Source organism: Vigna umbellata, chromosome 6 (genome assembly GCF_029865625.1).
Source record: "Vigna umbellata cultivar VRB3 chromosome 6, Vumbellata_1.0, whole genome shotgun sequence".
In the NCBI taxonomy this organism is placed as follows: domain Eukaryota; kingdom Viridiplantae; phylum Streptophyta; class Magnoliopsida; order Fabales; family Fabaceae; genus Vigna; species Vigna umbellata.
Genome location: NC_142170.1, coordinates 9,075,205 through 9,089,349, shown reverse-complemented (window position 1 = coordinate 9,089,349; position 14,145 = coordinate 9,075,205). Strand labels below are relative to the sequence as shown.

The window sequence follows — 14,145 nt, the reverse complement described above, 5'->3', positions numbered from 1 at the left end:
TGACTAATGGACAAACTCACGGAGCGTATTGCAACAGAGGGAACTATGTGAAGAAAGGGAGGAGATGGACAAAAATGACGAGGCTGAAGAAAGTGAACTTAGGGATCAAAGAACCCAATTTGGGACTTAAGTTGGTCAGGTCCTTACCGAAGGCTTCATAACCTTCGGTAATCGTCTCAATACCGAGGGCTTCAAGGCCTTCGGTAAAAGTCCGCCTGTAATTCCTACTTTTCCAGTAGTGAGTAGAAAAAATGTGGCTGCAGAAGATTGGACGTTCGGTTTTGACGATAGAAGTAAAACTCAAAGTTTTCAGAAATTCACGCCACTTCTGCATGCACCCTTCTTCCCCAAAGTTCTGAACTTTCATTTTCTCCTCCTTCTCTCTAGATTTCTTCATCTTCTCTCTAAGAAATCTTACTTTTTGTTCTTCCGATCATCGAACAGACCACACCTGAGCATTCCCGGCGTCGAGGGTGTTCGTTTGAACCGATCAATTTTTTATTCCGAGCTGGTAAGTTCATCTCTCCCTCAGCTGTGTGTTTTCTGTCGCATGTAAACCCATATTTTTGGTTGCATGAGTTGATCCTCTCATTCTGAGTATTTCTGGTCTTGTGTTTGATTTAGTTTCTTAAAGCGTGACTGTAGAACGTTAAGGCCTCTGGTAGAGGAGAACCCTATTCTGTATCTGTGAGCGTTCGACTACGTTAGAGGTAAGGGAAGTTTATATAATTTGATTTAGATTCTTGCTTTGAATGGATGCATGTTCGTTGATTGTTGAATGAATATGAAATATGGTTGTTACTGCATTGTTGACTGTATGAGTATATGAATATAAGAGATGAGAAACTGGAATGATATTGTGTTTGATGATGAAATATTGTATGTTGTTTAAAAGTATTGATGATTAATGAAAGCCATGAAATGGGTAGGGATGTTGTCGAGAGTCAGTATTGACCATTCAGTTATACTTGAGTATTCGGTCTTGGACCAAGCGTTCGTTTTCAGTAGCGTTCGTTCTTAATAAGTGTTTGGTATTAGACCAGCGCTCGTTTGATATAGTGTTCGGTTTTCTTGTGGACTTGGTTGGAACGAGATTCTTTCATTTGGAGAGAATGTCAGTTGAGAACAAGCGTCTTCGTTTTGTAATAGTTAAATTGTATCTTATTATATTTATCAAACCTTTACTCTAAAAGTTTAGTAGTGCTCGGTCTTACACCAAGCGCTCGTACGAAGTAGTGCTCGGTCTTACACCAAACGCTCGTACTAAGTAGTGCTCAGTCTTACACAAAGCGCTCGTACTAAGTAGTGCTCGGTCTTACACCAAGCGCTCATACTAAGTAGTGTTCGGTCTTACACCAAGTGCTCGTACTAAGTGGTGCTCGGTCTTAAACCAATTTCTAGACCTTGATTTTGTAATCTAATTTTTAACATAAGAGCATTCGGCTAAAACCCAATAGCGTTCGATCTCTACAGTGCTCGGTCTCCGACTAGTACTCGTTCTCCTTGATGTTAAACTCATAAATAAGCTAAGTATTTATAGCGTTCGGTTTCTTCATATAACCCCGTCACTTATTATTATTTGATGTCCTACAGTGTCAGTTTCTAATGGTGTTCGGCCTAGATTCTTAGTACTCGGCCTAGGCTTATTTGCGTTCGGTCTAAACTCTCATGAGTCAGTTCATTAAATTGGCTCACCTTGTAAATAACGTTCGATTCTATTATTCTTTGAGAGGTATTATTGTAATCGGTCTCTTTCACAACCTTGATAGTAACTCTCTTGATCTTGATCTGTTTCGAAACTGGAGACCTCTCAGTCTCACTCCAAGTGTTTGGTCTCGTTCAGGGTTGAAGATTAACGTTCGGTATTCGGTATCGTATGGGATCTGTATTCAAATTGGTTCGGTTTGAGGTTTTGAAAATGAAAGATGATGAAATATGATGTAGATGAAATGAGTATGAATATGAAAGAGTATTCCGGGGAGGAATGTCTCAAGATTGGTTATTGAATGGTAAAGTATGAATATGGTCAGACTAAGTTGTCGTTCATCCTAACATTCTAATGGTCACCGAGTCTCAAGTAGAAAATGGTGGCGCATGTGGTGAGAATAGCAGGAGGCCTGGTTGCGTATAGCTTGGGGTTCCAGCTATCGGACTAAACTCATGTGTAGACTTGGGTTTCTAGCTACAATGAGGGATGAAGGGCTAACCTCGTGTGGCGGCTTGGGTTTCCAGCTATGGTAATTCTGATGGTTTTCCAGATTACCTTTCCACGAGTGCAAGAACATCGTAACTACATAATTCATACAGTCCGGACAGTCAGAGTAAAAAGAACAGTCTTTGCATGCATTGTTGTATGATTATGGTTGAAAATGTATGATTTTTGTACATGATGGTTTTTATTAGACTTATGTAAAATATATGTTGATACTTGAATTAAATTACATAAGCTTACCCTATTTCCTGTCTTGTCATGTATTCTCGTTCGTTCGTCTTTGTCATTGCGATGATCACCCTGTGCGTGGGAGCAGAAGGAGAAGAATTGCTGGAAGAAGCACTAGAAGAGGTGGAAGTGAAGACTGAACCTTAGGACGTTCGGTCAATTGTTGGCCTCTTCTTTTGTAGGAACGTTCGGTATAAGTATTTTGTAAACCGTTCGTTCTAGTTGTAGCCATTGTACAATGTTAACTCCCGTCTATTTTTGTAAGGCCGTTCGGCCATAACCGTACGTCCTATCTTTTGTAAGAACTGATCTGAAGTATTATGAATGTGATGTTCCTATTATATGATTTTATACTGTATTTTTGGGATGTTACATTTATGAATAAAAATATTTTATAACTTTAGTTTTTTGAGTGAGGAAGATGGTTTCATTTCATTTGATTACCTATTTTTTTCTTGATTCTTTGAGGAAAAATGTATAAGCGACATTTGATATCAATTTACAATGAATAAATTAACATAACAAACTATAAAATCAATTTCAACTTAAAATTTTGAGATAATAAATTCATGCTTTTTTTTATATTTTTTTCATTTTTGTTTAATATGAAATTCAAACTTATATTTGCAGTCCTAATAATACTTAACTAACTTCATAAAATAAAAGATCTTAAATTAAAAACCTAGCATATTATACTAGTTTTAACAAATTAAAAGCTATTAATGGACCTCAAACTAAAATCCTTGAATATTATACTAGTTTTAATCAGATCACAAGCTATTATCGACCAACAACTCGTTGAAAACCGTGGCTTAACGAAATAATCTTTGTTTTTCTTCAATGTTCATTATTTTTTATCCACAAAAAGACCTGTCATTAATTTATACAAGAAATACCGCAAACGTGGTTGATAAAAAAGCTTGCATGATTAGGGGTTTTCTAGGTTTTACTTTTCAACAAAGCATCCTGGATTCGATGTGCACATGAGTTGGAATATGCTTTTAAATTAACTAACAAACTTGCTTTATTGAAAGTGGGACACAGTATGACATGAAACGGACCCACTACACTAATATTAAGTGCAGTTATTTCCATCAAATTCACTGCAACTTAAATGCAATCATCTCTCCATTTGAAATTTGACCAAGTCAATATTAGCACATCAATCCATGCAACTTTTGTTAGCCATCATGATTGTGTTCCATTTCCTCCATTTAACTGTAGTTATAGGAATTTTGATTTGGGGTCACCACAATGATAATGCTGATATTTAACTTCACCTACACTTGCCGTGAGGTAACAGCAATCTCAAGTTCGTAATATTATTAACTGGGAAATGTGAATTAAACGAATGTTTCTACTTTACTGCACAAGAAGAAGAACTGAAAACCAGTTCATTTCACTCTGGTTTATTGTTACTCTACCCAAAAGTAGCATGTGCGAACCACTCTGACCTTTCTATACACCAAAAATTTCTGTCTCTATCTTTGTATCATGACGAATTTAAAGTATGTTTATGATCATAATGAGATTTAGATCAAATCAACTTTTTTTCCTACTAATTACTATATAAACATGCACGTCATGGCTCATAGGTGGCAGCAGGTAGCCATCGTTAATTTAATTGAACGATGGCTGGCTCAGAACAACTAAAGTAATGAACCAATAGTACACAGTAGCAGGTAAGTTTATTGTTTATTCTAAATTTCCTCTCTAAGCCAAGACTAAAATTGGAGTTACGAGATATTCGGCAAATACTTGATAATATATACTGTACAATGTATTACAGATAATTAAAAATAGTGAATCTAAGTCTTAAACTGAGTAGACATAAAGACATAAGAAAGTTGACTACTATATTAGAATATACTAGAATGAATACTCAAACTTATTGTTTTAATGTTCTGAGTTAGAGGTGTTATCGATTTTTTATGTGGATTGAAAACAGGTCTTATTGGTGTTCTTTGTCTTCTTAGGAAATTCTTTTCTCGAAATACCCTTCAAGATTTGACAATTTTATTACTAACAATGTAATTTTCTGTTATGTAAAAACATTTTGTACAAATTAATCTCGCGTTTAATATGATATCAGTACAGTGTATATACAAGAAGATTAAAGCAATATATTTATAGTTCAAAGATGAAGAATTGGTATGGGATCTTTGAATAACGTATCAACATTCACAATCTTTTAAATTACTAACTAAGATCGTTAGACGTGTGCTAAAGTATTTAGAAATTCAACTATGAGAACTTGCTATGTTTGTCCTATAAGGGTGCATCCAACTAATCATTATTTTATTATACATGATTCAATTATTACGTTCAAATGGATGGTAAAGTGCATGTAGCATCACCTTGTGGCACATGTTAGTTAGCTGCATGGACCATCTCTATGATTTGTCATATTTCTTACAGCCTAAACGTAAGGACTATAAATCACCGGCCACTGTTGTGGAAACAGCAGCAGAGAGAAAGCAATTTCCTCTTTCAAGAAGTATCTGAGTGTTATATATATATATATTGTTCATATTATATTTAGTCACCAAGCTTCTTGGATTTCTGCTAGCTTCATGAAAATGGGAAGTCACTTCAGGTTTTTAAGCCTTTGCCTCTTGGCATTGGTTGCATCAACTCAAGCTCAACTTCAGTTTGGTTTTTATGCCAAGAGCTGCCCAAAAGCTGAGAAAATCATCTTGAAGTTTGTTCATGAGCATATCCACAATGCTCCTTCCCTAGCAGCTGCATTAATCAGAATGCACTTTCATGATTGTTTCGTCAGGGTATGTGGTTCGATTATGCTCTAAGCTCCTTTAATATTCACTTTACAATGTACTGTGTTGGGTGAAGGAGGTACCTAACATGAAGCATTTCAGGGATGTGATGGATCAGTGCTACTGAACTCAACAACCAATCAGGCTGAAAAGAATGCTCCTCCAAATCTCACAGTCAGAGGCTTTGACTTCATTGACAGAATAAAGAGCCTTGTTGAGGCTGAATGCCCTGGCGTCGTCTCTTGTGCTGATATCCTAACTTTGGCAGCCAGAGACACCATTGTAGCCACAGTAAGAGCTTAATCTTTATCAAGAAAGCTGAAGTATAAGCACAAAAGACTTCTGCTTCGTCTTTATCTTGACACTTTCATTTTGATAACAAAAAATGACTCATTATGGCTTTCAGGGTGGACCCTTTTGGAAAGTTCCGACAGGTCGAAGAGATGGGGTAGTCTCTATCTTGGAGGAAGCCAGAGATAACATTCCTGCTCCATTTGACAACATCACCACCCTGCAAACACTGTTTTCCAACCAAGGACTTGATTTGAAGGACTTGGTCCTGCTCTCTGGTACTTTTTTATTTAACAATTTCCTAAGCATTATTTTACTGAAATATGGCAGAATATCTGAATGGATCGTTAAGTTTTTAGGAATTTGCTAACTATGTTTCTAATCTTCAGTAATTAATGGCCTAGAGTTCAACTTGTTTCAGGTGCTCACACAATTGGTGTGGCTCATTGCTCATCATTATCAAACCGCTTGTTCAACTTTACTGGGAAGGGTGATCAAGACCCTTCACTGGACAGTGAATATGCTGAAAATCTGAAAACCTTCAAGTGTAATGACCTGAATAGGTTGAACACCACAAAGATTGAGATGGACCCTGGAAGCCGCAAGACATTTGACCTTGACTACTACAGACAAGTGATTAAGAGAAGGGGCCTGTTCGAGTCAGATGCTGCATTGTTGAATAATGCAGTTACTAAGTCTCAAATCATTGAATTGCTTCAAGGATCACTTGAAAATTTCTTTGCTGAGTTTGCCAGTTCCATTGAGAAAATGGGAAGAATTAAGGTCAAGACAGGGACAGAAGGAGAGATCAGGAAGCATTGTGCATTTGTAAATAGCTAAGAATCTTGTCTTGTTCATGGGTCAACAATCCTGGTAAATCTTGATAGTTTGTTTTTGGGTTTGGTTATTTATGCTATGTCATGTGTTGTCTACCGATAAAGGACCCTTATGACATGGTTGTTGTACTTTTATGTGTTTTTGAATAAGTGGGTTCATAGTCATTCTTGTTTCAAACTTTGCTGCTAGATCTCTTCTAATAAGCAGCAGGATTTAGAGGAGATTTATTGTGCTGCACACAGCAGAGTTAATGTATTTTTGTGTAGTTCTTTTTTTATTGATGTAATTTTTCACTGTTATTGTTAATTAAATGCAGTTTTTGTTTAATTGAAGATGATTGTTTATTTATTTATTCATTTCAAATTATCCAAACTATGCACATAAGGAATGTGAAAGAGTTTCCAAGCAAAACCAACCCGATCCAATATACTTCTGAAGTTTTTTATGAAAATTATTTATTCAGGTTCTGAATTTTTCTTGGTCATGGATTAATAAATTATTGATTAATAACATTTATCATTTGGTGAATGAACTAACATGTTTTTTAAGCAAAAAGAAAAACAAACTTTGTCAAGCAAAAATCACAAAAGTTAAGATAAAAGGAAAATGGAGATGTGAACATTACTTTTATATTTAGATAATATATTCTCATATTATAAATTGAAGTTTCTATTTTAAAATGTGAAGATATTTTAAAATCTTTTTATATTTTCAAAAATTCCCACTTAATAACAAAGAACGTGGTATTCTGAATTATTTTAAGTCACGATTAATTAAAATAGTATTCAATATAATGAGCGTGTAAATAACATATGTTGAATACATCGCGAATGTAGTTTTTCATTTTTCACATTGAAGTAACTATTCCACTAATGGAAAGTTCTATTGGGTAAAGTATAGATATTTTTTATTTTGAGAACATAACAAATAGTAGCCACAAGTTTTAACATAAGTATATTCAAAATTATTCATACAATTTTTTCTAAATTTTGAAATTATAAACTACGGTTTTATTCCCTTCGACCCTGCCAGAAAGTAAATGCAGCAGTCAGTGATCAAATAATTGTTTAATCTTTTGATAGAGACACTATTTAATCTTTCTGCCAACAACACATTCCAATTGTTTGTATAGATGTAACATGAAAGAACTGGTGTAACAAATGTGGCATGCAGACAACTGTGGACCTATTGTTTGAAAGGACTCAAATTTCAAGACAGCAACAAAAGCCCCTAACAATTGTTCCCTTTCAATTCCTCATTCCTCCTCTTTTCTAAGTATATCAACTTAATCTTCTGCATATGTATAGTTACAAAATTATGGCTCTTCTTCAATGCACTTTGGACACCTGCATCTGAAACCATAATCTGCAAGGGATGCCTGCCTTTCTTCAAATGGAAGGTCCTCATCAACATATGATATGGTTATCTGCAAGTCCTTCCATGAGTTAATTAGTTGAACATGGCAATATATACAAGAAGTTATCAAATTTAATGTGGTAATTCCATATATGATGTCTCTTTTTCTATAGCTTGGTGTCATAAACATCCTTGTCATTTGGGTAGTATAAAACACCAAATTCATCCTTAAATCTTTTGTTAAAAGTTACTGGCCTGCTAGATATTGGTATTAATACCTCTTCCCCTTTACGAATGAACCTATGTGCAATTATTGTTGCTTGGCCATCTTTATCCTGCATGCACAATGTGTAAGGTTTTAAAGATAAGTCTTTATTATGTTTAATGTCACAAACAAAATTACAGCAGATTTCATTGTAAGAAAATCACTGACAGGCTACATAAATGAGAAGTACAACAAAACACGTTGAATCCAATAGAGAAATAAACATAAATTTAATATTGGCACAAACAACAAATAAGTAGTTGATAGCATGCTCTGAAGTTTGAACCTCCGTTGTTTAAGCAATTGTTATAATAAGATTACTATCAGAAATGGACCATGACTAACTAACTATCTGGTAAAAGTCAACTCCAGGAATGAGAATTGTCCTAGTTGATGAGTAATTTAGCCATATTCTTGGGTTATGTGAGCTATCAAAACAAAACAATATTGTGCAAGTAATTTACAATAGTATGAAAAAGCAACATGCTTAACTAACCAAGCAAGCATGAAAGGAGAACTTCAACCCATTAAAGAGCCAGGGGATTCTGTAAACACACATGGCATGTACATGTATAAAGGGAATTCTCATTTTCTTTTTCATGTTAAAATTAAAACAGATTTATGATAATAGATGTAACGCCAAAAAAATTACTCTAATCATAATCTCTGACATCAAAATGAAGTAAAAAATGCAATGCAATCAACTCAAACCAAATCAAGTAGTAAATAAGATAAAGCTCGTTTTGCCCCCACGTACCTCATCTCTTTTGAAAGCTTTGGCATTAGGACAACAGGAATGGTTCATGCAGCTTTGCAAAGGAAAAAATGCAGTCCCTAAAATAAAATTTAACAACCACATAGATTTATCACTCAACATTTAAAATTAAAGATCAAAATGAATGAGGATATACACCACAAAGATAGAAGGAAAAAGATACACAGAATTGAAATTGCACTATATTATATTAAATAGGTACATTCTCAGGGTATTTGAGAGACCCTGAAAAGACAAGCTACTCTCCTCTCTTGGATTCCCTTCCTTTTTATTACATCCCCTTCTTTGGTTAGTTACCTAACTAACAGTTAATGTTCTGTTGTATTGAATAATCCCTATTGGTTCCTTGCTTCAAACCTATTCCTTCTCTCATAGATCCTGTTTATTGGAGGTGTTGTAATAAAATTAGTACCTTCGCAACAAATAGAATAGTCTTCACCAAGTGCATCCAGAATAGGTTGCGTAATTTTCTCAGCCTCTTCCTGCCATTAATGTTAGCAAAAATAGTAAAAAGAACTAATTCTTTTTTAGATGATGTATTAAAGCAATGAGAAATAAAGCCAAACCTTGTTAGGATGTGTCAGATCATCAATGTATAAAAAGTAATCCTCCACCGGAGAAGCCACAACCAAATCACTGGCAATATAAACTTATGATTATATTAGTATGATCCAAAATTTATGTTATAATTTCAGATGCTCAGTTTACTTCAATGGCTACACCTATAATGCAATATTCAAGCATTGTTTTAATGGAAGCAAACAAGACATAAAATATGGCTAGGAAGAATAGAACTAAAACAAAGCTCCATAGAGTATGCTCTTACAGATTATTCAGCTCAAACATGCCAATGATATGTCCATAGATTTCAAGGGAGAATACTGGAAAGCGTCAAGGATTAAGCCATTTAAAGCTAAAGTTTCAGGAAGAAAAAAGTGAAACTGTGTCACCAGGCATGCACATAAAGAATAGATCACATAATCAGTATGTGTAAGGATACATGGCTCACATTCCTTGTCAAAAATGGCTACCTTAAGAAGTTGTAGAGACTGAAACATCAAATTAAGATGCATAAAATTAGTTACACAATAAGCATAAAATCAGTGAATATATCATGTCCTACCATGCACTTTGAAGAATCTCACCTCAAATGCCAACTCTTTGATTTGCAGCCTGAATGATGCTTCGTCAGAAGAATCCACATCATCTGGCAAAGCAATACAGTCCCACCACCTACAAATATTTCGAAGTGACTTGTCATCCATAGTTCAAATAAATCATACTACAATGTTCACCATCAAATGGAACAAGAAGATCGTGGCATTCTCTTCCCGGAAGTATCATATGTGAATGATAGTTAAAATAAATTAAACTCTTCTTTTGAACAATCAGGTTGATATATTATTAGATCAGTTTTACAAGGTAGTTTGTTGGAATGAGAACTATACTTGCATGAAACAGTGATAGCAAATCAAAATTTTATAAAAGACCTAATTCACTCTCAACAGATTGATAAAATGGGTAATTAAACTATAGATCAGAAAAGAAAATATCTTGGATTTTCTCCAGCTCAACTCAATAAAGAGTACACAATTTAGACAACCCTACAACACATGAATATGTGATGTAAAATATATATATTAATAATATTTTAAAAACCTTTATTACTTGAAAACATGGTGCAATGTATGCCCTGATCATGCATATATGTCAAATAATTTTCCTCAAAGATTTTAATGATGCATTAGGAAAGTATTAGCTTCTGTATTAAGGTCTCATGTAGACATGTAAAATTAGTAAGTATAGCTTCTGTATTAAGGTCTCATGTAGACATGTAAAATTAGTAAGTAACAACCTTCTCTTGTGTCCCATTGATATAGGCCTCCAAGCTTCCAAAAGAAAAGATAAACTACGGTGATTTGAAACACAGGATGTATCATGTTTCACTTGTTTTTCAAGACTGGCTGCTTTTACCTTGCTATATCTTAATATGGTTGAAGAAATAGCCTAGTCAAAAAATCCAACAAGACATCAGATAAATAGAGAAAATGTATGCAAGAATGGTGAAAATAGCTTATTTCATAAGTTGGGCATCTAAAACTTCACACAAGTACGCCTAATTTCAAATTAAAGACCGGCTTAGACAGAACAGAAAGATATATGTGATAGATAAAAGGAGCACAAGATTTTGAGGAAGAACACTTGAAAGTAAAATTTTCGCAAGAATGTTTTCTATTTGATTTGATAGATATGTTGTGCATAAACAGCATACATGTGCGTGTGCATTTTTTCAAGCAGCATTCAATACATAAGAAATTCAGAGAAAAATTAAACCTCACCTTTGCAGCAAGTATGAATATATCATTTGTTTCTGGGAGAAAAAGGAAAGATATAAATAAGCACCGAATAAAAAAAAAAGGCAGATAAATTTAGAATGTTTAAAATTATTCACCCCTATAGGAATCTTACCATTAGCATGTTTGATGAATTTAAGGAGTGCCTCTCTACGAGCTGGATCAGAACTCTCACCAGTACAGAGTAACAAATGGGAGGATTCCCAATCAGCCTCTGCACATGACATGCTACAGGTATTGACTACGCCATCAGAAGAGATTATATCATACTTCAAAACGCAAAAATGTGCACAACAGATAGTAACCACAGGAAGCTAAAGTTAAGAAAAGCCATTACATGGGAAATCTTTTAAAGACCACATGAATACAGCCACATTGTGCTATTTGTAAAATTGGGCACATAAAACATTGCGCAAATCTTTAAGGAGTCCAAGTCTATTCTTTTTTTTCAATCTAATACCTTGAAAAGTTTGTGAGAATGGATAAAAAGTTGTCTGAGACTCAGTAGGCCAGAATTGTTAGTGCTTGTGCAGTATTCGTCTTTATGTAGTTATGTAGGCAATTATTTAGGTACATAAGCATAAGTAATTTGTTTTTGTGTACTATTTCTGAATTTATGCAGTTATTTAGACAGTTATAGAATGTTATAACAGATAGTGTGATTGTTTAAGTGTATGAAGCTTGGGGAAGGTTATTTATTGGGTAGTTTAACTAATTGCTGAATGCAGAAGGAGGAGACTCCTTGTTAGGGGGAAACCTGTGCTTTCAATGTCTTGAATTGTAAATCTGTCCCAATGACCAAATTGTTTCCATATTAAATACATAATTCAGTATGCTTACTCTTGAGTTTCATACAATCCCACACAAAAGGTGTATCAAAATTAATGCTCTCAGTAGCTTTCTTATTATATTCTTGCTTTAGAATATATAGAGGGGGTTTACTGGTAAGATGTAACTGTACAGTAGCGAAGTGTCAAACTATCAAATCTATAATCAATTTCACTCTTAAATAATTAAGTGAAAAGAAATTTTAGCAAGTCTTGAAAGTAATAATTTATTCCTGCTGGTTGGCTTGGCAGTAAACTTTGACAAAATAATATCATTGTGTATACTCTATTTTTCTCCTTCAAGCAACCATATTCTTACCTGCAATAGTAAGCTTCTCCACACCCACCAGGGCATGGAACAGCCGGCAACAAGGTGAACTTCTCGGAGCAAGGCAACATCAGTTGGCCCTTCATTAATGATTCCACAACACCCTCAGGAAGAGGAACCTTAGTTTTGGAAATCCCAGAAGTACAATGCTGAGTATTCTCTTCTTCATCAGATGAATCCATTCCATGGAAGTGTTGTGAAGAGTTTCCGACATCACATCCATGACTCTCATTGGCCCTTAGTTGCTTCATGTAAAGCCTCCTTCCTATTTGAAGTTCAATGGAACCAATGAAACGAAAGCAGAAACTACAGACCAAACAATCAATCTGCAAAGCATGGTAGACAATAAGGGACAGAAACAAACACCTTTAATTTGACTACACAAGAACAGAATAGTGAAAATAAAACAAACCTTGTTAAGGGAATGTTGAACCCCTACACACATGGGGTCCTTCAGAACAAGTTCTCCCTCTTTGAAGTCCATGTCTGCATATACACCTGCAGTTTTCCAATTGCAGAAGAAGCACACAATGTAAAACATCTTAAAACAAGAGTAATAATTTACATGGTCATTGAATCACAAATCGTTTTTGTTGATTTTGTTTTTCCAAGTCACGTGTACAATTATTTCTAATTGGTTTATACTTCATAGCGCAAAACTTGCATACAACTTCAACTCAAAAACAAATTGAAAGAAGTAAATATATACATTTAACAAGTTTTAATGCGAAAATAATAGAAATACACGCTCCTCGAACTACTGGAAAAAAAAAAACCTTTTCCAAAGTTGCCATCCTGTTTGACTGAGATACCAGAGCACCCTCTTGAAGACAAAAGGTTGTGATAATATTCCTGAATCAAGAGCAGAACAAAATGAGGAGGGTTGAGAAATGTATCTCATAAATGAATAAATGAATGAAGAGATTACCTGTACTTGAAGAGGTGAGGGAGGAGAGAGAAGAGCAGAGATTTCAGAGGCACACGCCAACCCAATAGGGCAAACGGGCTCCATTGAAGGTTGGAAGAGAGTGAGAGTGAGAATGAGTTTGATGTCAGCAACACAACAAGGGTCACAAACACATGACGGCGCTCAAAAACCACATAGTACCTGCTATAACAGTAACATCAGAAGGTTTTAATTTATTGGCGTGTTTGTTCTCAATGTCAAAATACCAATCTGTTTGTGATACAAATAAATATTATGTGTAGGAATAAGAAACATTGTAGTTTTTATATTCTTTAATATACTGGTCTATTTTTTAATCTAATACGTTAATAACTTTTAATAACAACTTTTTAATAATAAATCACGTGTTATTATTTTGACTTGTTTAAATTTATTTTTAAAAAGATATTTGAAATAGATTCATTAAAAGTCGTAAAAATATTGTTAAGAAAATATATTTTTTTAATACTTTCAGTTGTTTTTAATTTGATTCGTATATTTTAAGGTAAATTATTGACAATGCCATGCGACGATTTCGACATCCCTGAAAGAGCCGTGAAAATGATCGATAAGTAAAGAGTTAAATTGCAAACTTACTCTGTAAAAAAGGGGCAATAAGAAAAACTGAGTATTATGTATGAAAGTAAAAAAAAAAAGATTGAGAAAAATATTTTCAACTCAATCTCATTGAAACTTCTCATAAGCCAGTCCAATTTGTTGTATTATTTCTTCTAAACTATCTATTTCAAGATAACAATTTTAACACAATTACTCACTGTTCTATGAATCATTATTTAGATTATGAATCCTTTAAATGAGTATGCCTACTCATTTCGTAAAAGTTCTTATTTCCATATGTCTTATGAAAAAAGTATTAAAGATATATATACTTAATGATTATTCATTTAGTCACTTGGTTTTCGGATGGTCAATCATATATTAGATTATCAAG

General features: G+C 34.3%; 2 protein-coding genes across 2 annotated transcripts; one reads left to right on the top strand and one right to left on the bottom strand.

Annotated features, from left to right (window-relative positions):
- The first annotated feature begins 4,890 nt into the window (after positions 1–4,890).
- LOC124822485 (Peroxidase superfamily protein) lies at positions 4,891–6,674 on the top strand. The gene is made up of 4 exons (XM_047294491.2): positions 4,891–5,223; positions 5,317–5,505; positions 5,621–5,783; positions 5,927–6,674. The coding sequence occupies exons 1-4, from the start codon at positions 5,014–5,016 to the stop codon at positions 6,343–6,345; spliced, it is 981 nt and encodes a 326-aa protein (XP_047150447.2). The 5' UTR covers positions 4,891–5,013; the 3' UTR covers positions 6,346–6,674.
- A 558-nt stretch (positions 6,675–7,232) lies between these two features.
- ATXR2 (histone-lysine N-methyltransferase ATXR2) lies at positions 7,233–13,406 on the bottom strand. The gene is made up of 15 exons (XM_047294481.2): positions 13,176–13,406; positions 13,024–13,099; positions 12,660–12,745; positions 12,239–12,573; positions 11,208–11,320; positions 11,078–11,109; positions 10,594–10,745; positions 9,884–9,971; positions 9,739–9,787; positions 9,565–9,619; positions 9,305–9,374; positions 9,151–9,220; positions 8,721–8,797; positions 7,977–8,033; positions 7,233–7,768 (listed from the first exon to the last, which is right to left on the bottom strand). Exons 1-15 carry the CDS (start codon positions 13,257–13,259, stop codon positions 7,658–7,660), a joined length of 1,455 nt encoding a protein of 484 aa, XP_047150437.1. The 5' UTR covers positions 13,260–13,406; the 3' UTR covers positions 7,233–7,657.
- Positions 13,407–14,145: the final 739 nt, after the last annotated feature.